General features: G+C 38.1%; 6 protein-coding genes across 8 annotated transcripts; 1 reads left to right on the top strand and 5 right to left on the bottom strand.

Moving 5' to 3' along the window:
- Window positions 1–3,572: 3,572 nt before the first annotated feature.
- LOC108867689 (UPF0481 protein At3g47200-like) lies at window positions 3,573–6,865 on the top strand. The gene is made up of 2 exons (XM_018649043.2): window positions 3,573–3,625; window positions 5,888–6,865. The coding sequence occupies exon 2, from the start codon at window positions 5,898–5,900 to the stop codon at window positions 6,606–6,608; it is 711 nt and encodes a 236-aa protein (XP_018504559.2). The 5' UTR covers window positions 3,573–3,625; window positions 5,888–5,897; the 3' UTR covers window positions 6,609–6,865.
- A 133-nt stretch (window positions 6,866–6,998) lies between these two features.
- On the bottom strand, window positions 6,999–8,707 carry LOC125474652 (disease resistance protein RGA2-like). 2 transcript variants are annotated; one of them, XR_007256113.1, is made up of 3 exons: window positions 7,533–8,707; window positions 7,383–7,438; window positions 6,999–7,266 (listed from the first exon to the last, which is right to left on the bottom strand). XR_007256113.1 is itself a non-coding variant. In XM_048578604.1 (2 exons), the coding sequence occupies exon 1, from the start codon at window positions 8,387–8,389 to the stop codon at window positions 7,541–7,543; it is 849 nt and encodes a 282-aa protein (XP_048434561.1). In that variant the 5' UTR covers window positions 8,390–8,697; the 3' UTR covers window positions 6,999–7,438; window positions 7,533–7,540. The 2 variants fall into 2 exon arrangements, 1 of the variants encoding a protein (XP_048434561.1); XM_048578604.1 differs by having other exon boundaries at window positions 6,999–7,438; window positions 7,533–8,697.
- Window positions 8,708–9,017: 310 nt separating this feature from the next.
- On the bottom strand, window positions 9,018–12,884 carry LOC103953960 (nucleobase-ascorbate transporter 3). Of its 2 annotated transcripts, XM_048578566.1 has the most exons (15): window positions 12,734–12,876; window positions 12,398–12,644; window positions 11,876–11,973; window positions 11,583–11,759; window positions 11,352–11,452; window positions 11,158–11,233; window positions 11,007–11,066; window positions 10,744–10,928; window positions 10,531–10,627; window positions 10,316–10,402; window positions 10,111–10,169; window positions 9,867–9,958; window positions 9,706–9,783; window positions 9,460–9,620; window positions 9,018–9,353 (listed from the first exon to the last, which is right to left on the bottom strand). In XM_048578566.1, exons 2-15 carry the CDS (start codon window positions 12,540–12,542, stop codon window positions 9,132–9,134), a joined length of 1,638 nt encoding a protein of 545 aa, XP_048434523.1. In that variant the 5' UTR covers window positions 12,543–12,644; window positions 12,734–12,876; the 3' UTR covers window positions 9,018–9,131. The 2 variants fall into 2 exon arrangements, with proteins under 2 accessions (XP_048434523.1, XP_009364045.1); XM_009365770.3 differs by having other exon boundaries at window positions 12,398–12,884.
- A 2,426-nt stretch (window positions 12,885–15,310) lies between these two features.
- LOC103953970 (serpin-ZX) lies at window positions 15,311–17,903 on the bottom strand. Its single transcript, XM_009365779.3, has 2 exons — window positions 17,400–17,903; window positions 15,311–16,375 (listed from the first exon to the last, which is right to left on the bottom strand). Exons 1-2 carry the CDS (start codon window positions 17,787–17,789, stop codon window positions 15,599–15,601), a joined length of 1,167 nt encoding a protein of 388 aa, XP_009364054.1. The 5' UTR covers window positions 17,790–17,903; the 3' UTR covers window positions 15,311–15,598.
- Window positions 17,904–19,001: 1,098 nt separating this feature from the next.
- On the bottom strand, window positions 19,002–20,992 carry LOC103953991. Its single transcript, XM_009365793.3, has 3 exons — window positions 20,727–20,992; window positions 20,308–20,619; window positions 19,002–19,944 (listed from the first exon to the last, which is right to left on the bottom strand). Exons 1-3 carry the CDS (start codon window positions 20,841–20,843, stop codon window positions 19,198–19,200), a joined length of 1,176 nt encoding a protein of 391 aa, XP_009364068.1. The 5' UTR covers window positions 20,844–20,992; the 3' UTR covers window positions 19,002–19,197.
- A 977-nt stretch (window positions 20,993–21,969) lies between these two features.
- Window positions 21,970–24,434, bottom strand: LOC103953980 (probable thylakoidal processing peptidase 2, chloroplastic). The gene is given in 7 exon segments (XM_009365788.3): window positions 21,970–22,323; window positions 22,446–22,513; window positions 22,624–22,710; window positions 22,838–22,906; window positions 23,022–23,090; window positions 23,367–23,435; window positions 23,437–24,434. Coding segments are annotated over 7 exon segments (1,116 nt in total). The 5' UTR covers window positions 24,070–24,434; the 3' UTR covers window positions 21,970–22,202.
- Between the last annotated feature and the right edge of the window lie 955 nt (window positions 24,435–25,389).

Here is a 25,389-nt window from a genome sequence, read left to right as displayed (position 1 = left end):
GAGTCTATCGTATCAATGGATGAATTAAGAGTTGTGACCGTATGTAGATTTTTGCAATTGTAATATGCCTTAGAAGGTAGGAGTGGCTCATAAAGTTTCAACCTTAAGGTCAAGAGGTGAACCTTTTCATCCAAAACCTCTATTTCATTGCCAAGACCCTCAGCCTCTCGATAATCAAATATTCGTTCTTGGTGAGAGATTGCACAAAATTATGAACAACATCATGCATTTTGCAACCTATAATTTTATCACTCACACTATCTTTCTTCAAATCTTGAAAAACAGATCGTGCTACTAATTTATCAAAAAATGCTTCACCAATTTCTCCGTTATCCTTATTCCCTTTTGAATTAAGATCATCTTGTGTCATCCAAAGATTAATCAAATACTTTCTCTTAAACTTATAATCTTGAGGAAAACCAGCACAATACAAAAGTCAACATTTGACTAGTGGGGCTAAATAATAATAACTTAGTAATAATGGTTGTAAAACTTTTTGCTCAATCTCTTCTCAATCCCATATCTTACTGTTCAATACTCCTAACCATTCCCTCTTTGTTCTCTTATTGTGCATGAGACTGCCTAAAGCTTTTGCAACAAGAGGCAAACCCTTACATTTTTCTACAATTTTTTTACTAATATTTTCAAACGCCTTAGACTCATCTACTTCTCTATCAGCAAACGCCATGTGATTGAAGATTGATAAACAATCTGTTGGAAACCTATGTTTATGTGGGACTGCCAGTCCCACATCGCCCATACACCTTTTACAACAACTCTTTATAAGTGAGTTCACTCACTTATAGTTTGAATTGAATTGGGCCAAAGCCATGGACCTTGGGCCTTAGACTTGGAGAGTTTGGGTGTATATATTAAATGTCAAAGATGGGCCTTGGGCTCGGATGGACGAAAAACCCAAGTATCATTTTTACGTTTTTGATTTTTTTTCATTCAGTTTTTTTTTTTCTGAAATGATAAAACCAATCACATGAACGGTTGTAACCGTTCTTAAAGATAAAAATGAACAGTTTCAACTGCTCATTTTATGCCATTATATATGGTTGTCGGATCAGAAACAAAGACATAAATCTTCCATCAAATCCCTCACAGTTCACAGAGAAACACCACAACCAATTCGCTAAGAATCCAAGTTCGAGTGCAAGAACTTGGATTAGATAGTTGTATCCTGCAAGATAGACGTCCATCGAACTGCTGCACTGGTGTAGGGACGAATTTCTGTCTTAGGAGATTGCTTCTGCAAGCCTCTATCTTCAAAGAACAAGTTAGTGATTTGTGATTTTATATATAATTACACTAAGTGTTTATGTTTTAATATATTGTATTTGTTGTTGAGTTTTTCTATTCGAAATAAAACTGTGCAAATTGTTGTATAGTATATACTTAACATTTGATTGGTTCTAACACAATCTCCTTCACTCAACTCTTCCAAATTAATCATATCACTTGTTGCTCTTATCATCTCAACAACCTCATGCTTGTGGTAACCAATATTCTACTACCATGAGCACCACTTTGAATTAGTGATGCCCTTAATCGTTCCCACTTTTCATTGTCGTAGCTCCACACATTATATAGGATAAGGAGAAACCTTTTGCCCTAGGTAGATCTTAACATGCATTGCAAGACATAGTCCAACTCATTTGAAATTGGGGCGCCAGCACCGCTTATGGATTTGGCAATCTTAATCTCATCAAAAGGGCCCACACTCTCTTATCAAAATAAGCTTTAACCTTGCCATCATTATAAACTAGTTGGGTTAGAGTTGCCATTCCTCCCATCCCTTGAATAGGGATGCTAAGGATGTTGGAACCTATTGGAATCTATACTTCTCTCATTAGGATTTTGAGTTTGGCTGAAACTGGAATCAGTTAGAATTAATATTTGAATAAGTTTTTTTCCTTTAAAGTAGAACAATAAGGTTAAACATGGGCATGCAATTTTGTCAAGCAGTTTCTGTGATAGGTGGAAACGGTTGTGGTTACACGTCTATAAAATGGTTTAGTCCTTGCTCAAGAGGAACACGTTCTTTTAGTAACTAGCCCTTTTCTAGTGAGAACATAAGGTCCCCATCGAGTAGAAGACTCTTCCTCGATCATTCAGTAATAGCTTCATCAGATTTGCGTGCTCTTCGTCCCCTGTATTAGGTTGTAATCTATGCATGTGGCTAACCATAAATTCAAACAAAGGAGCCCCCTCCGATCACTCAACAACTTTGTTATCAGAATGTCTTTTTTCTTTTCTCGATCAAATACCTCTGACATGACAACAAAGACGAAGTCTTTTGTGTGTCGTTCAAGTAATTGTTGAATGCCTCGTTCTATGTGTTGAAACTCATACTTTTTTTCTTTGCTCATTAATGGCACTTGGCGTACCATTCAGATCTTTTATCTTAAGTGCAATGTCATGACGGAGAATTGAGCGCCAATGGTGGTGGCTTAAAGTTAGTTAGAAAAAGTATCTTCAAGGAGACAAAACAGATGGAGCAGAAACTTGATTCTGGAGATGTACATATGTCATTCATTTCGTTCTGGATTCTGTTAGCTCGTCGATTATGTCTTCATCATCGAGATTTTACCGAGGTTCCATCGCATTGCATCACCGGATGAAAATGACCCCATATCCTGGATGTTACCTGTCTGGTGTGACATGCGGTTGCTTGACGAAATTCTTCGACGGTTGCAAACAAAGATATCACTTTATCAGTTATTATGCGATGAGGTTGCAAAAATAAATTGGACTGTTGGGCTGATAGTTCTGTAAATGCATGTCAAGTCTGATAGTTCTGTAAAAATTATATCATAAATTAATTTATATTTAAGTTGGTACGGTTTGGTTTCAATTAATTTTTGAGAAGTAAAAAACGGAACCGAAATCCGGCCAAACCGGTTTGGTTTCTTGACCGGTTTGAGTTTTTCAATCAACACAATTTTTTAATCCTTTTTTTTAAACGTTCGATTCATGGTTTGACGGTTTTTATGCCCACCCCTACTTAAGGGTACATCCTCTTTTCAGCTTTAATGATACTCATTCAAATTTAAATGCTTCAAAAATGGTTTAAGAATATGCGGAGATTTCTTGCTCATATTGTACAGCACCTCCACACCCAAAGGCAAATTAGTAACGCTATTCGATGCTCCCGGCCCCTCGATAGAATACAAAATGGTTTAAAAATATGCGGAGATTTCTTGCTCATATTGTACAACACCTCCACACCCAAGGAGACTTCGGATCTCTCCCGTCAAATTCACCCAATTCATTAATTCAGATCTTTGAAATTTGATTCAATGACTACAAACATAAGGTCTATTTAAAAGATAATAATTTTAACTGTTAGATCAAATTTCAAATGTCTGTAGTAATTAATTAGGTGGCTTTGGTACGGGAGATCTGGAGCCACACGACACCCAAGGCAAATTAGTAACGCTATTCGATGCTCCTAGCCCCTCTATGCAATAAAAAATGGTTTAAGAATGTTATTAACTTTCTCCCCATTATATAAGAGTTCATGTGTCACTATATGATAAGATCATTTATTTTCTTTTTCACAAAAACTTATAACTTGCAACCCTCACATTCTACCAACAGAGGAAGTCTTGAATTTCTGGTAAGCTTCTTACTTACTTACTTGAGTGTTGGGGTTTGTAATTTGTAAATTTTGATTTGATTTTGTTAAATTGATATATTGCAAAAGTTTTAATTGATTGTCAATTTTCTTTTAATTATGATTATTGTGAATTGGTAATATTATCGATGCATATGTTATTTTGGGTTAATATTACACTTTGTGTATGTGAACAATTTCATTTTATTTTTCAGTTTTTTTATTTATTAAGGAGTGTGATTAATTTTTAAAATTTTAAAAAGAGTATGAAATAATGATGGTGGAACAATTTCTCTTAATAAGTACATAATTACATAACTACTGTTTGTGCTTCTTGTGTAAATATTGTGTATCAAAAGTGAGGGTAAAATAGGAACAATAGGGATATAATTGTCATTTTCTCAAAAGATACAAAATTACTATTTTGCCTTCCTTATGTAAGTATTGTGTATCAAAAGTGAGGGCAAAATAAGAAAAAAGTGACAAGGAGGGTTCTCTTAATAATAGTATAGATTATGTTTTTGTTAGTAGTTTTGTGGAAACTATCTGTTTGTATTTTTTTTAAAACATTTGTAAGAGATCTCTCCTCACATGAAATCCTTGCTTAGCCACTGGATTAGTCATTAATTTTTTTATGGAGAAATTAGGTTATGATCCATCATTTTTCTATTCCATTAATTGTAACCTTATTCCTTTTTAATTTTTGATCAAGGCACTTTGTTTTTTATCCATGTTATTATTTCATTAATAAAATATTTACATGTTAGCATCTGTAAATTTAATAATTTGTTCTTCAATCAAAGTTCAAATTAGTAAAGTTTCAGTCTAAGATTTTGGTCAACTAGGGATTGGAACCAAAAATTGACTTTTTTTATTCTTAAAAATTAAGCAAGAACTAATTGGATTGGAAGGAATCAACTACCTCCATAACTCATCTATATTTATGGGTAATGATAGAAATACTAAATTTTTAAATCAAATTTTGTAAACCAAATGATAATAATGTGGATGTTGATGATTGAATTATTACTTTGATTAATGTGCTTGTTTTCTATTGGTGACACGTCATTTGATTTACAAATTTGGTTTAAAAATTTGTCCTCCCTAACATTATCCTTTTATATTTGCTAGAATAGTACTATAGTTATCCTGATCAGTAATATGATAGTAAAATGATGAAGATTTGTTGATTGTTATGATGGTAAGGTGGGTTCGGTTCGGTTTTTTGCGAAAATCGAAAACTGAACCGAAATTATTGTTCGGTTCGGTTCGGTTTTCTATCGGTTTGTGTTCGGTTCGGTTTGTATTCGGTTCGGTTTCGGCCCGGTTCGGTTTTTTTTTTTTTTTTTTTTTTTTTTTTTTTTGCTTTTTTCCCCAAGTAGCTTAAAAAAAATATATGAAAACAACTTGCATCCATTTTGTAATAAGTCCTATTTCAACATAATCGTCAAGACTCAAAATAAGCATTCCAAATTTCTAATATAATCATAGTCTCAACTCAAAGACAATGAAAATAAACATTCAATTCAAAGTTTAATTATAATAAAGTGTTCCAAAGTCCAAAGTTAAATAAACATCAAAGTTTAAATCTTCCAAAAGTCCAAACTTAAAATAAACATCAAAGTTCAAGTATTCCACATCTAAAAGACTAAAATAAACATTCCAAATTTCAACTTTCAAGTGCCCCACAATGAGAGTGATCCACGTACTTTTTCAACGACAATTTGCTTGCTAACGCTTGGGTGGCCTAGGGGGCAACATATCACCTTTTTTTGAACTTCCACTTGCCATTTCTACATAGAAGTAATAAAAGAAAAGATACTAATTAAAATGTTATTTAAAATAATCTAACAAAATCAAATGCAATAAAGGTTTAAGGGTTTTGTTAAAAAGATTAAAAAATTAAAAATAACCTCACAAATCCTGGAGGCATGAGGGTTCGAACCCATGCCTCTAGCTTGTAAAGTTTCATTGAAACCAACTTGGCAACAGGTTCTGTTTTGTTATGATTGTATGACTAAACTATTTATAAATATTCAAAAAAATTATATATATATATCGGTTCGGTTCGGTTTCCGAGCCTCAAAAACCGAAACCGAACTGGTCAGATTCGGTTCGGTTCGGTTTGACAATTTCGATTCGGTTTTTTTCAGCTTCGGTCCGGTTCGGTTGTCGGTTTTTTGAACCCACCCCTAATGGTAACTCAGTAATATGTAATAATCATCATTCTCTTGTATTACAATCACAACGGCATATCATTATCAGGAGCTGGGAAATGGAAACAAGCAATGAAACTGCTCCCAACGACATAGAAAACCAGTACACCCCATTAGCAAATTCGATGAGAAAAGAGTTCACCACCCTGTCTCCCATGTCCTCTTCATGTTGTATCTACAGAGTTCCTGAGCGTATACGGTGTGTGAATGAAAAGCTATACACGCCTCAGGCTGTCTCGATAGCCCCGCTTCACCATGGCAGGAAAGGCTTAAACCCCACACTGGACGAGCACAAACAGAGATACCTGAAAGATTTTATGGATCGGACCAAAGTAAGCCTGGAGGACCATATAAAGACAATAAAGGACCAAGAAGAGAGGTTGAGATGTTGTTATGCAGAACCTATTAAGTATAATAGTGATGATTTTGTAAGAATCATTCTAGTGGATGCCGCATTCACTATCGAGGTCCTATTGAAGGACAGATACTATGAATTGGTCGACGAAAATGATCGCATATTGAACAAGCCATGGATGTTACTGGACATATGGAAAGATATGTGGTTGATTGAAAATCAGCTGCCATTGTTCATTCTTGAGGATCTTTTTGAAGCATGCAAAACTTCACTCCCTTCTAGTTCTCACAACATTACTTCAATAATTAGTCTTTCTTTCGAGTTCTTCAAACATCTACTGCCGGTGGAGAAATTAGATGACAACATGGAGACTTCCAAATCAGTGGCACATTTTGTTCCTGGTATTCTGCACTAAGATTCCATCTTGCTCCTGGTATTCTGCACCCCATATCTCCAAGACAGACAATGTGTGATCACCAACTACAATTGCCCGGATATCATTCTGGCCGCCCTTGGGGTACATAATTTCCTTAATTTGCAGACCATATTCTCCTTCCCCCCTTTCAATAAATCCAGGGGGTTGAACCATGTAAATGTCTTCTCGAAGATCACCATTGAGGAAAGCCGTTTTAACATCCATTTGATGCAACTCCGGATCAAAGTGTGCACAACAGTCAGTGAAGAGATGTCTCATGCATGATAACCATCATTTATGGTTTAACAGAAAACATAAAGGTGCATTAGCATTCTGCAGATTACAAAATAACCGCAGATAACACATAATCGAACACCCAAAGTCTAAATTACTGCAGAATAGTTTCAATTCGATTGAATCCATATAGTTTTGTTATATCAAAGTCTTATCCTTTAAGACCTAACATAAACCCTTGACTCGATATGGAGAAGGACTTTTAAGCAAGCAAGAATAAAACTTTGCAATTTATCCGAGGCATCCGAGGCATGAGGCTCCTTAACTTGGCTCACATCTGCGAAAATTTGAGCAACTGAGATAAGCAAATCCCTGTGCCGTGAAAACTTGATATCGAATTTGGTACGTGCAGATGAATAATTACCTAAAAACGCATCATAAATCAATAAGATGTGCATGAGAAGTTAAATAATCATTACTAATTTGATATATATAAAAGAAGAAAATAACCTTTCCAAAGAGATTAATGCATATTCCTACCTCGCAAGTCACCACTTGATCCGCATTGCTCATGTCCTTTGAAGATCATATGAATTCTGAAGAAGAAAAATAAGCAAATTAAGTTTGATGATAGCATTTGTAATTGATACATAGATAAATGAGTAAATAAGACAGATAGAGCTCAATTACATGAGAAGTCAAATGTTGATTTTGATGTTTGGGATGTGAGAAATCTTGGGCCACTCTTCTCCACTGCCTTGTTCACAACGCTTAGAAAGAGTTGAACATTTGTAAATGGTAAGATCCTGCAGTGGAGTGTTGCAAAGGAAGTCTGGCAGCGTTTTTATGTGATGGCAGTCACGAATTTCTAAGGAGGAAAGGCATGGCATGATTGAAATTTCAAAATCCTCTTTGTTCCACCCTTCCACACCTACTTCCCACTCTTCCAACGCTTCAAAGACATCATCCAGTTGGGGGCAAGTGGCGCCTGAATGCACACGAATGCTTAAAGATTCCAGATTTTCGTGCGGTCGTAAGACATTCAGTATTTCAACGGTGCTTGATGTCTGCTTGTATTGGACATAGTAAGAATTAATTCCGAGATGAAAGAGTTGCTTCATGTGCCACAATTTTGCTTTCTCAATCTCACTCTCATCTTTCACATTCCCCTTTAATATTATGCTGAGACGGCCCTCAAGGTTCAAGCCTCTCAGATCTCCCAGTTGTAATGCTTCTTTGTCCTCATCCTCATCACAAACCACAACACACACTTCAATTGTTCTCAATTTTTGTAGTCTCCGAATCCCTTTTTCAAGTGATCTGCAATAATATAGGCGCAAGGTATACAAATTGTACAACTCACATATACTCTCCAGCAATATCTTCAAACCATCATTCCTTGACAAATCAACATGCCTCAAATGTTTCAATTCACCAATTTCCTTTGGGACTTCAATTATGCCATTTTTACGCAAATTTAATGTCCTAAGACATTTTAGTTGCAAAATGAAGTTTGAGTCTACCGTAGAAATGATTGAACCATACATTGAGTTATGTGACGATTCCAATTGCCAAGCCAATCAATTTTTTTTTTTTTTTTTGGTCAGTCAAGTAAAGTAAATTGAATGGTAGTTGTGCTGTCCTATCCATTGACTTGGAACTTGGAAGTTTGTTTTGGGTAAGGGATCGATAGGCATTGCATATTAGGTGAGGCCCCGTGAGGGAGCCAATCATCCCAGAAAACAAGGGGGCGTTTTGGTCAAATGAAATATACCAAAATTTTAAGCTAATCACCAATTGTAGTCCTCTTTTTTCTCTCTACGCAGAGACACCGGGACAGAAAAGTTTCTTTAGTGTAACTCACTATGAGTTGAAGGTGCACAACAGCTCTGTTCTTTCCCTAGCAACTCTCAAGAGGAGAAAAACCACAAATGAGTTGTCTAACCACGTCATTCTTAAGATACCTTATTTTGATACGACACTACCTCACTGCGTATGTGACATAATTAGGGAGCCTTGCTGAAATTTAGGGGTTCCCCCTCAAAGTGGAAATGCCCTTTTCATTTTTCTTCCTTTCCAACTATATCAACAACTATGGGGCAAAGGGAAGAGGCAATGGCCTTTTATCAAGGGTTTTTGTTGTTTTAAGTCTGTTTCTCATGCCCTTTGGGCTTCTAGGATACATAGTTCTATATATATATTAATAACAAACCCTCACATCATGTACATAAACAGTTAAAGAACAAGAAATTAGACCTGCTCATAGTTTATGACCATGTTCTGTTGTATTTAATAGAGAAATCTGCTAGGGATGTACTCCCGTATCCTAACAGGTAGACTATAAAATTCCTCATTTCTAGCATCTCCTTTCCTGCTCTGGAAGGGACGCCACCATGCAAGTCCTCTGTCGTCAACTGCATACTTCGCGTCAAGCGTGTTATCCAGCAGCGTCCCCACGATTATTGCCACTGTCGGGCTCGATGAGAAGATGGTGTTCAATATGTCATCAAACTGCAGCCATCAAAATGATGTAGCATTTCAGATAAACGAAACCATCAATAAAACATGTAAACAAATCCAAACACCGTATGTAATAATTGGCCTATGTGTAACGTACCCATCCACCGTCCGTTTTAACTGGCCCGACACCATTCGGGCTGGTATTCGAGACAAAATATTGAGGTATTGAAATCCCAAGAAACAGGGAAAGACCCAAAACATAGATGTTTCTCAAGGAATTATTATTTGCAAACTGAATGAATGTGATCCCAACAGCAGCTGCAGATAAGAAGAAACAAATGTGAGCCCCTTTTGGTGATTAAATGATCCTAAGAAGGTTAGAAATGGTAATAGAATCACTCACCGACAATTCCAAATAAAACACAGTACATGGCAGCAAATATTGGCAAAGGAATCGATGCAAAGAATGCGCCAAACTTTCCTGAAAGACGTAAAATTAACACTGTCAAAACACAATGCGGTAACCCCATGGTGTGACATGTCAAACAGAAGGAAAGAACGGACCAAATATAGCGAAGAAGAACATGAAACCAGTTGAAATCTGCACCACTCTCCTGCTCCCTATGTGTGTCAATCCAAGCAGGCCAACATTTTCGCTGCAACACTTACCAAAAAATGAGTGAATTCCTATTCTTTGTTAGCAAACTTTCTTCCGTTGATATCCAACATTTTTGGTAGCTAGCAAGACGTTGGAAAAATTGTCGAAAGGGAATATCAACATATATGTGAAGCAAAAAGGCTTTCTTACACGGATGCAGTGGTACCAACAGCAGCGCCAAAAATTCCTTCAAGCAGCATGCCAACACCCTGCATTTGAACATATGCAACCACATATTATTTAACTATTTTAAAATATGAGGTTGTTTCCCGTTCTTTTAAATCATTCACTGAGATATGAGAAGGGCAAGGGGGAGAGAGGGACAAAGGTGCGGCATGACAATTTGCAATCGCACCTGCAGGCCAATACTCTGGCTCACTACACTTGCTGGAGGGGGCGTAGCACCTGAAAGCCGCGCAGCTGCAAAATATGTTCCAGTTGACTGCAAGAAAAGACATTATTCAATGAATCAAAAACTACACACTGAACCAAGTTAAAGATCTGAGATACTATTATCAGTTATGAAATAGTCAAAAGAGCATAAGAAATTGTATATAATAGATACTAGACCTCGGCAGATGTAACAATTGCTGCTCCCATCATCCCAAATACATGGCTCGCTCGGAAAATGGGTGCACCCCACTGAAACGGGTATGGGAATTTAATCCTTAATTTGAAACAACAACAACAACAATGTGTCATGAAAAGGATAGTTTTTCTGAAGGGAATTTATTAACTTTATTACGCAAGAAGAAAGCCTCAATATTTGGACATACTACATACCAAGGAGCAGATGATATAAGGAAAGAGCGATCTGTACGGCAACTTTGTTTAGTCTGCTGTTTAGCATTGTTATAAGCACCAGCCTCGGTGAGGACAGCAGCAAATGACCATACAAGCGCAATGCATAGAAGCAAAGCAAACCTCTCGAGTATGTGATGGGCTCTAGGAAGAGCGCGCCTCAAATACTGCCCAAACAATATTGTCATGTTAAACTTAGAACATTTATTCAAAGAACAAAAAGTGGCAAATCGGATAAAATTTACCTGTTGAGTAATGACGAGCAGGATCAGCATAGGCAGACCAATCTCCACACAGTTAGCGAGCTGTGTACAACAAAAGAAAGTGAGATAAGTGTTTTGATAATATTCTTATGATTGACATGACAGAAATGGATTGTTTTGTTAGAGACGTTACAAGTGGAAAGCCACGTGCGAAAAGACCAAGACCGACTACACAAACCACTGGCGCGATGACGATTGGACTAAAAAATCTGATAGAGCCATAGAGTAGAAGAAAAAAGCCATGACAGTTAGAAAATGATAAAGAAAGAATACATAGAACTTCAGGTTGAGGCTTCAAGTATCACTCTTGAGATAATAATTTAGTACCTTGTGAAGTTCCCCCATGCCTTGCTAAACCCAATGAAGATGTTGAGGAAGGAAGATACAATAAGAGATCCCTGAATCGTTCTCATTGTGACCTCAAACCTCTGCAATCATACACATTCATCATCCATGTATTTTCGTCTCCAAAGTTTGTAACTGAAATTTCTTATAGCAATTTAAGAAGTAAATTCATGTGATCGACTCTTTGAATAACATGTATCGAACTTTATGTACCTCATGTTCACTACTAAAAGTCCGATCAGAGTAATCATTGATGATTGACAACACGGGCAGAGTAAAAGCAAATGACGCAGTCATCACCGTTGGAAGCCTTGTTCCAAGGAATGTTTGAATCAAAGTGTTTATTGCTGACATAAACAGCATCGTCTGAATCACGCGGGCTTTATCACCCTAATCAAAGGGAGAACAAAATCCAAACATTAACATCATGGATTCAAAGCTACGTGTGTGATCCCTAATCTTAACCGGTATGTTATAAACTTTATGGTATAGAGGACATAACTTACATGATCCCCACCCATCTGAGGCACAAGACTACTGGCAATTATAACTATGGATCCAAGCATCACAATATAGTGCTGAAAAGCGAGTGCGAATGCTTCCGCTGTAAAATTCGATCGTTAGAAGCAATTTTGTTGCATTAGATCAAGATTTACCGTGGAAATTCACATTTAAACTTCCTCAATATTTTCGAGTGATATCAATTACTTGTAACTTGCAGGATAAGCTGAACTGGTTAGGGTTCTTGTGAAACATATGCTTATTATTTGATTTGAACTAATTAAACTACTTAAAGATTCGAACACAATATTAGAGAACCGAATCCAAATTAGTAAAAGCGATCTGCAGAATTAGGAAAAAAAAATTAAGACATGCAAACTAGTAAACTAAATAAAAAGCAGTGCCAAAAGCTTGCACTTTTAAACCAACCCCATAAGAAAGACACAAGCTTAATAAACTTTTTCCTGCGGGATTTCAAAAAAATATAGAAACCCAGAAAGAAGAGAGAGAGAGAGAGAGAGACTAACGCCAAGAGGGGTTGGACTGGATACAATACTGAAGCTGGTGGAGTTGCTCAGCTGGAGTCCAAGTAGGACCCCTCGCCGCCCCAAGAGGCATCTGAGACGGCGGAGCAACGACCTGTGGTGGAGGAGGCGGATCAGTTTCTCCCATCTTTTGATTTGCTTTTCCTTCACTCTTCCACTTCCGTTTCTTTTCTCTAAATTTCTGAATACTAAAAGCTTCTTCTTCTTCTCGGTTGAAGCACTAACACTTCTGGCAAACCACCGACACCATAAATATATAAAAAAATCGGGTTGAACTAAATTCTCAACAAAAAATAAGTCTTTGAGATTGGTTTCTACCGAGCAAAGGAAAGGACAGTACGAAAAATATTGAATTAAATGGATGCAAAGAAAGAGAAAGTTCCTGTCTCTCGAATCAAAGATAGAACGTTTTGATTGTCGTGTTCTGAGGAGCATAAGCATTAAATTGTTTATGGGGTCTCCTGCAATCTTCGAGGAACTTCCACTTACTTGCAACGTAGTAAACCGTGAACTTGCTACAATTAGACATTGACTTTGTGATAATAACGATTGTGCCATTCTTTCTTTTCAGCTGGGACCTTTGTGGTGGGGAGAGATGGGTTAATTCCGCGGATCAAAAGCTGGAATTCCCTCTCGTTTTCCTCCCTTTTTCGATGGATTTCTCTTTCTGGTTACGTGGTCTGGGATGGATGTTTTGTGAAAGATGTGGACAGCCATAATAATCTTTATATTTTCACAATATAGACAATTTTCTCAAATTAACATTTGCAAAACGTTGCTTAAATAATTAAATTTTAAGATCATATATCATCGAGATTCTATTAGAATATTATATTTTAGTATCGCTTGTATATATAATGTAAATATCTCATTCTTTTACCACAAGAAGGTTTTTTTTGTAAATATTCAAACTAACAAATTTGTTTTTCAAATATTAATTTGAAAATTTTAAAAGGATGGAATGTACTCATTGCCTTATCAATTTAGACTCTCCCATTCCTATAGTATAAATAAATTAAAGTATTAATATCAGTCGAGAAAAAAATATCCAAAAATATTTACGTTGTTTAGAATGACTCATCCCTTAAATTTGAAAATTAAGAAATTAAGTGAAGATTTAACAAGAAAATGCGATAATAAACAAAAGTTATTATGTTTTTAATATGTTACTTTTCAAAAGGAAGATGATCATCTTCGGATTCAAGATTCTCACATCCTATCCGTTCATCGTATATTGTGCAGCCAATTTTCGTCAGATACTATTTATGTTTAATTTTAAATAAAAAAATTAAATAATTTTTTATTGCATAATACACAATGAATGGCTAAGATGAAAAGATTCTTACAATCCCTATAAAATAGATCCGCGTGGGATCCAATTCCTTTTCAAAGTACCAACCTAAAATTATTTTCCTAGATATGTTTGTTAGGTAAAACAGTTTCGGTAGCAATCCTAAACCCTACCTTTTAGTATTTTCCCACTTCTAAGCACCTTTTAGCGATTGCATTAGATTGTGTTCCAACGGGGGCACTATTGTAATATTGAAACCAAACGATGGGTGCATGTGACATTGCGGCATCGCAAGGGATGAGAGTCGTGACAAGAGAGATAACTAACAATATATAACGGTTTAAAATTTCGCGCCAGCCACGTGAAACCACGCCGTCCCCGTTGGAACGAGGTCAGCAGGCGCTCCAGTTACTTTTTTTAATGTAGGGAAATGTTAGAGAGACATTTTCAAAAATAAAATTTTCACTTCTATCATTTTATACTTTTGATGTTATGTTTTATAATATTGGTATGAAAATTATATAAAAATTATGAGATAATAAAGAGTTCATGAAAGTTCTAATTTAAAAGAATCACCATAACGTTTCTCTTTAACATAACCATGTTTTTCCGTACGAAGTATCTTATGTTGGTAATCATAGCTGAAAACCAAAATAAATACTTTCAAATCATGCGAAAATGACTCACACAATAACTATTTATTGAAAATGATTTCCAGTATTTCAAATCAACAACGTGTCAAAAAAGAAATTTAAATTTCTACGTGAATGATAAAGTTGGATTACTATTGCAACACGTTGGTTGTGGATAATTCTTTTTATTGTTATATGGGCTCCATTTAAAGTCAATAGAGAATTTCTTGTCCACAATCCACTGTATGAGGTCTTCTTTCTATGTGATGGGACCGCAGATAGGCTTTAAGTATTATACAAATGGTCTTAATTTTTGCGTGTGATCAACGTAGTATATTGTTCATACACTAAATTATCTCGAGCAAAGAGCATCGAAGGCACGTATACATATCATGCTACAGTTAGGGATACTCATCCGATGCTATGTTAAAGAGTTTGAAAGTTGTTATCGACAATTTCAAAGATCTTTTATGCAAATCTAAGAAGAAAAAAAAAATATGTAGTTAATTGCTACTTTTAAGGTACTAATAATAATTCTGAAACGATTTGATTAGAAATTGTGAAAATTCTAAATGAATCTTGGACAAGAGGCATGTGCCCACAAATGAAGTTGTCTGAAACTAAGATACTGGAATTGTCAACTTAGGACTAGTTAACACTAAACCAAAATTGAATTGAATTAAACCTCTTTTAGTCAAACGAATGAGTAGCACAAAACAAGTATTCAAAACCAAAATTCCACAAAGAGTGATTTGGATAGGTGAACCGAAAATTTATACTTCAGCTAAAAGATGTCATTATAAGACGGAGACTCAAGAGAAAAAGAGTGAAGGAAGAATTACGAAAACATAAAAAGAGACCTTAAAAAATAAATATGAAGTACATGAAGCTAATGGAAGATTTTGAGCAAAATCGAGCGCAGTTACTTTTTAAGATTCATACATCAAACTTTTTACCTCCACACACCACATATAATTTATGTTCTTTTATTTTCTTTTAATTCATTTGATCTAATAATAAAAATTAACAGAAATGCGTGAAATACAAAAAGTGTGAATAACACCACCTTTCTACAAAGCCGTGGCAGAACGAACGACAATCGCCACATGGGAGAAACAAGACAACTGCTGCAAGTACAGGTGATTAGGTAATAATACAATACAGCACATTTATACGATGCTCATACATATGAAATACTAAAGTCTCGTATTATTCTACGTACACACGTTGTCTTTTACAGAGGATATAATCATATAACACTCAGCCGGCAAGAGGGTTGAGCACGTGCCCGATGAACAGAACTGTTCCCGTCATTTCTTCCCTGATCAGGAAGAGGAATGGACGATCGGCCACAAAGTCAACTGTCATGGGAATACCCCTTAGTTGTATAACGCCGGCAGAAGCAGCTGCAGCTTCTGTGCCTTCTTCATTCACTTCGATGAACGACTTGTGGAATATGCTGGAAACGTATAGGTTCTTTCCCTCAGGCGAGTCCACCATCTCTGTCAAACCTCCTTCACCATCGAAAGGCAGCACCAGTCCCAGACCCTTGAGGACATTGGAAGCTTCAAACCCGAATGAGATCTTAAACTTTGGGATTCTGAAGTCGCCCACTGCAACTTGTCTTTTGGGAAGATGGCGATCCAAAAAGCCAGACTCAGAACCAAGTTTGTCAACCAAAGCTGGCAGCCCATCTTTCGCCTCCGGAAGGAAGATGTGCATGGAAAAGCGCCGCTTATCTTCGCCTTGTTTGTAAGGAAGCCCCAAGACTGAGAAACCGTCATAGGCACTTACATACTGCTTCTTCTTGCTGGTCATGAAGGGTGCCTTAACTGTGCTCCCATCGAGAAGGTGGAAGTCATGCTCTTTTGTAGTCGATGCATCAAACTTTTCATTCCAAGCTCCTTTGAAGTATAATGCATTAGCAAATATGAGCCTGGTTGAGCTGTCAACTGACCCGGGAGGAAGTACCTCCTTGATAAGGCCGCTTGTCTTCTTTTCAGCCCATGAATTCACTCCCGACGCCACTTCAGCAGCCTTGAGCACCAACAACCGTTACAACAAGTTAGAAAAAACAATGATATCAGCCTACATATTACTTCATACTAGAAACCTAGTGACGAACATTAGCTACAACAACTACATGAAAAGGCAGAACAAAGGCAAAGCAACTCTAGGAAATGTACCATTCTAATTCTATCATGCTTCACTCACACACACACACACACACAAAAACTGGAATTAATTGATTGTTCAGCAGTAGCCAGCAGGACTATGTTCCTTGCCAATCCCGCCAATTAGAGAAACGTAAAAACTTTACCCTATTCAGAATTTTAATAATTTACCTCAATAATTAATTGCATGAGTATTCAGCCAATTTCCCCCTGAACCTGTACCCAACAAACGATTTTCCCCTAAGCTTTTATTTTGGTCAATTTCTCTCTAGAACTAATAAAATAGCCAATTTTTCCCCTACCATTGTGATTGCCCCCATTCCATCCAAATTTTCAATCCAAAATAGTCACATTCCGGTCATCAATCGTGATTAGTTATTTGTTAAGACTGGTACATGAAATGTGAGGCCGTGCACAGAATTTAGTCAAAATGTTCAAAGAGAAATCGGCAGTGGAGTACAAGTTCAAGGGAAAATGCGGAAAAAAAACTCAATTCTCAATCATAAATCCAAGATGATCCAAAAACAAAATATGAACATGATGGACCAGAAGCTGTGTGATCTCAAGGGCCTTTTGACTCTTTTCTCTTAACCAATTACCACCACAAACAGCAATGAACAACAAAACTACGATACGATCCCGTAACGGCTAAGGTATTCACAATCACAAGCACAAACAGTAATGATTACTGAAAGGAAATAATTAGTTGAAATGCTACAAACTGGAGCAAGAATCAAAGAGCATCAGCAGGCATACAATTAAGGTTCAACACTCGCAGCTAAAAAGGAACAAACATCTCTAATCAAATCGAAAAAATTGAAGACTTTGATCATGAGCAGCATCGAAAAAACAATCGAAACGACAGGACAGAGGGTTTGGGAGCTTACATTGGTCTGGAAATCGACTTGGGCCAGAGCGGCCTTGTAAGAAGTGTCCACCACCTGTTTGAAAGAAGGTTTGAGAGGGAGAGGCTTGTCCACCCAAACCCCATTCGCAAACGCCAGCTGGGGGCCGCCGCTGGGGGACCCATCGGAGAAGATCACGGATACGAGCTCGGCGGCGAAGGAGTTGAGGTGATCGGAGGACTTTGACTTGAGGAACAAGAGCAGCTGGTCCTGAGTCGGACCCTTTGACCCGGCAGCGATCAGGCTTAGCACCACGTGGATGGACAGCGGCGAGTACACAAGGTTCGATTGCTTGCCTTCGGTCTGAAGCAGCTTCTTCGTCAGCCCCAGTGCGACGTCGGTTTGGTTGATGATGCTTTCTCGCAGATCCATGTTTGCCGTGCTTCCGGCAGCGAGAAGATTGTTCGGATGTTCGTTTCAGGGTTATACGAGACGTAATGACTAAGGTTTCGGAAAGTCGGTGTCGGTGGTCGGTTTCAGGTTCAAACGAATCGATGCGAAGCCAAGTGGGGGAAGAAGACAGTAGAGGGAGCAGTTGGATTCGCGCGGATCGCAACGACCTCGTAAGAAGTGAGCTGTATTGGGCTTAGCCGTGTAAAAAATTCGCTATATTGGGCCTTATTTTTTGTGTTACTTTTGTGGTTTGGATCAGGCCCCTCTTATGTATCCTATGCAGACGTGTCAAACGGTAATATTTAAAAAAAATGACAGCGTCTGAGTTAGGAGGCAGGTGCTTTTTGTCGTAAATGCTTAATTAGACGTTGATTAATTTTGTTCTTGATTGTTTTCTGTTTAGGTTTGTGTGGTTGCCATTAGAAAACTGAAAACTTCGATTTCCTGAGAATAACGAGGAGTTGCATGAGATCCATGACGAAGAAGCAGGTGAAGAACATGAAATTGTTCGGAGAACAGATCAATTCAGGTACATTGAGGTTGTCTATGCTTACAAATTTACTCGAGTTCAATTTGAAATACAAAACTACTAAAAGACTTGTTTTGAAGTACTTTTAGAATGAAAACGTTTGTATATAACCAAAAGCGATTCTACTAAGCACAGTCACACAAGTTGAAGAAATAGTTCAGTTAAAAATGAAGTGCACCTTGGTACAAGTACAAAAAGGTGGAAGTGATTAAGAAAGGTGATTACAATGGGAAGGTCGAAATGGTTAAAGCCTAATTAGGGTTTGCTAGGATGAAAGGTATATATTGTAATGAAAACCAATAATCATCTACATTATTAAGAGAACCCATCTTACGAAAACAACGCATTTTATAACACATGAATACATGATATCAAACTTAAAAATGAAGGGCAATACGATAAGGGAAAATGATTTCCGCACTACGGAGAAAACCAAAGTGCGGAAATCATTTCCCCATTATAGTTGCTTATTATTCTAGACTAGCCATTCTCATGCAAACATATATAGTATCAGTCTCCACCAAAACTGAAACCGAAACCGAAACTCATAAAGGAAAAAGATTATGCAATGAAAATGAGACTCAAGCGATCGGAGAGGCAACAGTCCAGCAAAAATCCTGACTCTATCAGATTATATAGTCGAAAGCAAAATAAGATCATACTAGTATCAAGTCATCAATATGTATAACGTTTGTTCTTAATAACAATTTATTTACAGGAGCAATCGAGCGTGTTACCTAACAATTGACATGTACTGTTTCATCCATCATATCGAAGAAGAGCAAGGGCACAAACAACGCATTGTCGCCTTAATCTGCAAAACATTCTCAAACAAGAATACTTTACAACAAGTTTACTCTACCACTTCACATCCAGTGTTAACGCCTCTGGAGGGACAAGGAAAGGTCCGGACTTGGTAAAGGAAATATTTGACGTCAAACTACTCCATGCAACTGAATCGGCTACAACAAGGGGCCTAATCTTTTTAACAAAGAGAGGCTTAACCCTCTCTAACTCAACTCTCGCCAAAACTTCAAACCAAACCCGTTCAACAGTTGGCCTGGTTCTCCACCTTTCCTTGTCATGGAGCGCACCAATCCTCCGAAAATCCCTTTCCAGCTCAACCTTGAAGCGGACAATAGTTGAGGCTTTGATTTTTCCTTCAACAAATCCCGACGAACGGTTCTGGCGCATTCTATCCCCAAGAAAGCCTTTCCAAATCCTTTCCAGCATGGAGATCCTCAAACTTAAAGAACCAATGGGGCAAGGCCGCTTCTTGTATGCTTGACTTCTGTAGCACTTCTCTGGCAACAATTCAACTATCTCCTTGGATATAAAATTAGTTTCAATGTGAGCATTATGATTTCGAGTCTTGTATGCAACCAACTTTGCCGGCCCTAAAACACGAATTGGAACTAATGGTGCACAGTACGAATGCCCAATGGACCAAAACTCGCTTCTCTCCTTCTTAACAGTACCACTGCCATTCGCTGATAAACCAAGATCAGACGCATGAAACACAGAGACTTCGATCGCTCTGCTTACCTCCACAGTTATGCCTTCACCAACAAGAATCCTTTTCAACCCACTATATGTAGCGTTCATCTACAATATATAAACGCAAATAATGTGTTCAACGCTGCCTAAATTGCTCGAGCTATTTGTGTATGAAATTGTCCGAAAACTCCAAACGAGCAACAAGCGAGCACTAATCAAAAACACTTCTGAAACACTTGCAAAATATGCACAAATAGAACTTTCTACGAATTCTCAATACATGGTTCAATAAACAGCCCAAATAAACATGTTTTTCCGTGTTCGTTTAGTGCCGGTTTAGTGACAATTTAGTGAAAAAAAGTTCTATTTTTGATCGAATCATTTATAAACTGATGGGAACCAATCAAGAAAATTAACAGAATTCTGAAATTCAAGTTCAATTAAGCGTTGAATTCTGTAATTTGAGCTTACCGGCAATGAAAGCGAGAGCTCGTGAGCGCCGCCAACCCGCAACTCAAACGGACCCTCCACTTCGAAGGTGTCGACAACCGCCATGGAGCTGAGGTCCTGAACGAGAGAGCTCAAATGGGTTCTGGGTTTCCTGAACTTCTTCCAGGAGGCAACGTCGTCCGAGAACAAGACGCCAACGTGGATCTTCCCGAATCCGACCCGAAATTCGTACCGCTGGGCGCTCCCGAATCGGACCCTGTCCACATCCAGCCTCGAGACCCTGACGTCCCGCAAATCCCACTTGTGCTTGGCCGAGATTTGCTTCAACACCTCCTTCAAATTTCACAAAAACGGAAAGGAAAGGTAGAAATTAATAGTGACAGAGAGAGAGAGACGAGATCGAGCGGAGAGAGAGATGGAGGGAGAGAGAGACAGAGTACCTGCAGGATTTGGGTGTCGTCGTTGAGAAAGGAAGAATTGAAAGCGAGAATGAATTGAAGTGGAAACTGAAGGTAGAGGAGGAGGAGGAGGGAGACGGTGGCGCCGCCGGTCCTCATCGTCTTTTGTGTATGTATTGATTCGTCAACGACTGACTTAAGCCGAAGGGATCGCGTGCCACTCTCTCACCAGCTGACCCACCACCACCGCCGTGTTTGCGTTTTGGGTTCCAATGATGATCAGACGGTTCCATTTATTATCTGTCACTTTCTTTTTTCATTTGGTTGCTATTATTAGTTTTATTTTGGGTGTTGTTTTCCATGCATATGTTTCTACATATAACATAGTCTAATTAATTTCCGATCATCGAATTGAATGAATAGAAAAACAATCAATGACAAATAATTAACAAAGATAGCACTATCCTTTATTTAGTTTTATTGAGCAGGGATAAGATTTAAACTTGATAAATCTTCTAACTGTTTTATAAATTTTTTAACTCAATAAGCGAAATGATTATCAAATAATTTTTATTTGATAACTTATCCATTCTCTATCAAACGGTTCATTCTTCAATAGTAAACATGATGTCTTTTTGTCGGTGACATATCGACAAGAATTCCCTAACTAGATTAGAATTTTTTTCATTGCTCAAACAAAAAGGGTTAAAAAACTATAATATTGAATTATAAGTTGAAGTAAATGCGCTTGACCACTTGAGTTACACATCTTTTACTAGAAACTTCACTCGAGATGACGTTAAGTTGGGCTGACTTGAAGTGAAGTAGAATCCGATCTACAAAATCACGAGCAGAGTTTGATTTGAATTATTAACGAAAAACGATTTACCCAGAAGAGAATGCGTCTTATAAAATGGAACAGAAAAACTCCAAAGACGTCATTTTACAGAGATGTGCTTCAAAGGAAGCAAGCAAAGCCTAAGGCCTACAGGCAACAGTTAAAAAGGGAGGTCAAGTTTCATTCATGGGCTAGCTTTCAGCATTACCGCAAAGAACCATCTGCGGCGAACATCCGTTAACCGGCTCCGTCTCATTGTATCGTACAATGAGAATAACATCCATCGGCATCTAAGGCGATCAGACCTGCATCCGGCTCGAGAGGTGCTGTATTTCCAGATAAATCTTCTCCGTCCTTCGGATGTTTGGTTCCTCACAGGTGCTGAAACCTCATGTATGGCAGCTGAACCTCCCACAACACATAAGAACAAAATAATTTGATGAATCATACAAAATGGAAACTTTAGCTCCACCTTTCTTTCTTTTCCTCGCCACTCTTGTTTAGAGTAAGATTAAATTTCATACAAGATTCAGAGACTGATGGATAAGTTAATCCATCCGAAGCATGTTCAAAGTGCTCGAAAACGAGCCAAAAGAGTGGTGAAAATAAATTCACTATCTTGATAAAGTGAATAAGAATGTATTTTGAGGTACTCCTTCCTGCAAACACAGGGCAACTGGTCAAGAAATCGCAACGGCGTTACTTGGTCCTTGTGGTTCAAACATGGTGTTGGACACCTTGGAGGGAGGCCAATAGCGAAATACTGATCTGCCAAGAATGTTTTTTACAGGAAGTGGGCCCCTGACAACAAGAAGTAAACAATATCAACATATCAGGGATGTGCTAATCCTTTTTTTGGTTACGAGGATATAACAATTCAATTTGAAGGATTATGATCTTCATGTGCAACACTAAGGACTCACCAATTATGAGAGTCAAAGCTGTTGTTGCGATTATCTCCCATTACGAAGACAGAGCCTTCTGGAATAAGCTGCAACATCAAGCACAGGTAACAATCTTGTAAGCAATCGTCAATGTCTCTCTATATGCAAATCAACCGAAGGAAAGGAAATGAATGAGAAGCCAGAAGAGGAAGCCTACCACTGGATCCATTTCATAATCGAGCGGCTCCAATATGTAATTTTCATTCTGAACAAGACCATTGATCAGCAATTTCCCATCGCGGACCTGTTCAATAGAAATCCAAGCAAATAACATGTCAAAAGTCATGGCATATAATTTTTCCATTCTTTGAACACACTGCCTGAGCTATAAACTTATAACCTTGAACTGCGAAGATTAATGAGATCAATACCTCAACACAATCTCCAGCCTTAGCTACAATTCTTTTGATGAATACATCGGTTGAGTTATAACCGATTTCCTACACAGCACAACAAAACAGAAGAAGAAAATGTCAGCACCGCTTGCAAAAATTTATTACAAAACGTAACGGAGGGTAATCGAAAATTCTTACAAAATGTAGTTATATACATTACCTGTAAGATTGGAGGTGCCTTGAAAATTACTATATCTGAAACCTCGGGCTTTTTAAAGAAATATGAAACCTGATTCATCATAAGAAGAAAAGATATCAGCTGAACTATCTTCCGCTTGAGAATATAATGCATGATGGACACTAGGCGAAATCAATTTCAAACACCAACAGAAGAAAATTATCTACATTTCAATTCACCAAGTAATGCTTGCAAGCCTAAATTTCCACATCCCAGTTCAAATTCACAGTTCTTACTTGTACTAACCAATACTAAAATAACTATCAATCAATCAAATTGCCAACATTGGACTAATCAAACACGGCAAAAATTCTAACAATGGCTTACCTTCTCCGTCAAAACGCGATCACCGACATCGAGAGTAGGGTACATTGAAGCGGAGGGAATTGATCGGGGCCTCAGCCAAGAAGGACTTAAACAATACACTGACTGTAACAGCAGTGAACACAGCCTTAGCGTCCTCCGAGCAACAATTCAACAACCGCGACAAAAACCCAGTCCTGCCCAAGTCTTTCTTAGCCAGCTGCGAGGCTTCTGCAACCTCATCGACACACAACGTTCCACCTTTATCCACTTCCTTCATTATCGACACCGGGACGGACTCGTTGCAGGGCAACCACTTTGAGACCTGTAAAAAGGGCATGACCGAACCGGATTTAAACGGCGAAATCCCCAATGAGGCCGGAGCAAAAGAGACGCCGGTGGCGATAGCCGTTGACTTCAGAAGCGAGATCAAGCCCAGCACGATCGGGCTCTTGCAGCTCTCGCCCAGAATCTCCTCGGCGAGAGCGGTGTACAACGACGGCAAGGGCTTAACGGCAGCCGATGAAGGCTTCGAGCGGGAGAATTGGGTCTGGTAATTGCGGACGGGGACGGAGGGGTCGAGATCGGGCTTCTGGTTGGATCCGAATACCCGAGACCGAACCCAGCATTCCTGAAATCCTCGGCAGTTCCCCGCGCGGAGGCTTGCCGAGGATGCTAGGTTTTGGGCCACGTAGCCGGAGAAGCTGAGGGTTACGCGGATAGCCATAAGTACGAATTTGATTAGGTTGGTGAGGTAGGAGTGCAGTGCGCTGTCGAAGAGTGACCGGATCGATCTAGGAAACCCTAGCAGGCGATAAATGCCATTGCGGAGGTTGACGACGGTGAATCGGCGGCGGGAAGGTTGAATTGAAAGGTGGGGTTACAGAATCGGAGGGATTTGGGGAAAATTGGGGATTGGGAAAATTAGGGTTTGTGGGGGAAGCTCGGAGGTGGTTTGCCGGAGAGAGAGAGTGAGAGAGGGAGCGAGTGAACCTCGCGAGTCACGACTCACGAGTCACAAGCAGGTGGATTTGGAATCGCCAGAAAATCGCAGAGTGGGCTGCAATTGGGACAAATGATAGGTTTTATTAGAACGGCGGCTGGATTTGTAGACGAAAATGGTCTTCGCTTCTTTCCTTATTTACGATTGTGCCTTTGTTGTCTCCTTTTTGTGAATTGTGACACATCTTTATACGGCACCGGTTTTTTCATTAGATAATAATGATTTAAACAAAATGTGAAAAATTAAATTGGTAAAATAATCTACTGACAAAGGAAGGATGTGGTTAATCTCTATTTTTTCGAATATTTGAGTAAATCAATATCTTCTTATCTTATTTTACCTTTTTAATTTTCAACATTTTATAAATTTATTTTTTGGATTCATCAAACATGTTTGATGGTTTTATACTTTTGTGTGAACTCGAATTTTGCTGGAGGCATTCTTTTTTGAATTTTTTTTAATATATTATATATTGCTACTATTAATTCAAGTATACTAAAGAGAGAGGATCAAGTTTAGGATTTGCATGACATGAGTAAATACTTTTAATAACTTATGCTAGAAAAAGTTCATTTTAATTTTCTATTGTGTTAATTTTTTTTTAACAAACGATATTATCTATACTAGGAAGAGATGATGGGTTCAGCCTCACAATAAACTAGCAATAATAAGGTTCAAATTTAACTTTAGCACTAATTAAACCTAAAATTTCTTACTTTACAAGTCAAAACTATAATTTAATCTAGATAGTCAATCGGAAAGATAATATATTAGTTGCCAAGGAAAATAAAATCCACATAATTCCGAGGATAATTTGGTCTTTCGACAATTCTAGAGGAGAGCAAGGGGGCCCTCCCCAAGTCGCTTTCCATTTCTTTGTTGACTTTGACTGCGAATGGCCCTTCTCTATGAACACGTTCGTGCAACCTTCCTGAAAAATAAAAAATTAATGTGGTAGAAGACGATGATGGCGCTACCAAGTTTCATGCGCAATTGAAACCGTTAAGGGTATTTTGGGAATTTAAAGCTATATAATCTGAGTAG

Source organism: the organism of the source record quoted next, unplaced genomic scaffold (genome assembly GCF_019419815.1).
Source record: "Pyrus x bretschneideri cultivar Hongxiangsu unplaced genomic scaffold, Pyrus_bretschneideri_v1 Contig1, whole genome shotgun sequence".
Lineage (NCBI taxonomy): Eukaryota > Viridiplantae > Streptophyta > Magnoliopsida > Rosales > Rosaceae > Pyrus > Pyrus x bretschneideri.
This window is presented reverse-complemented; position numbering and strand designations above follow the sequence as displayed.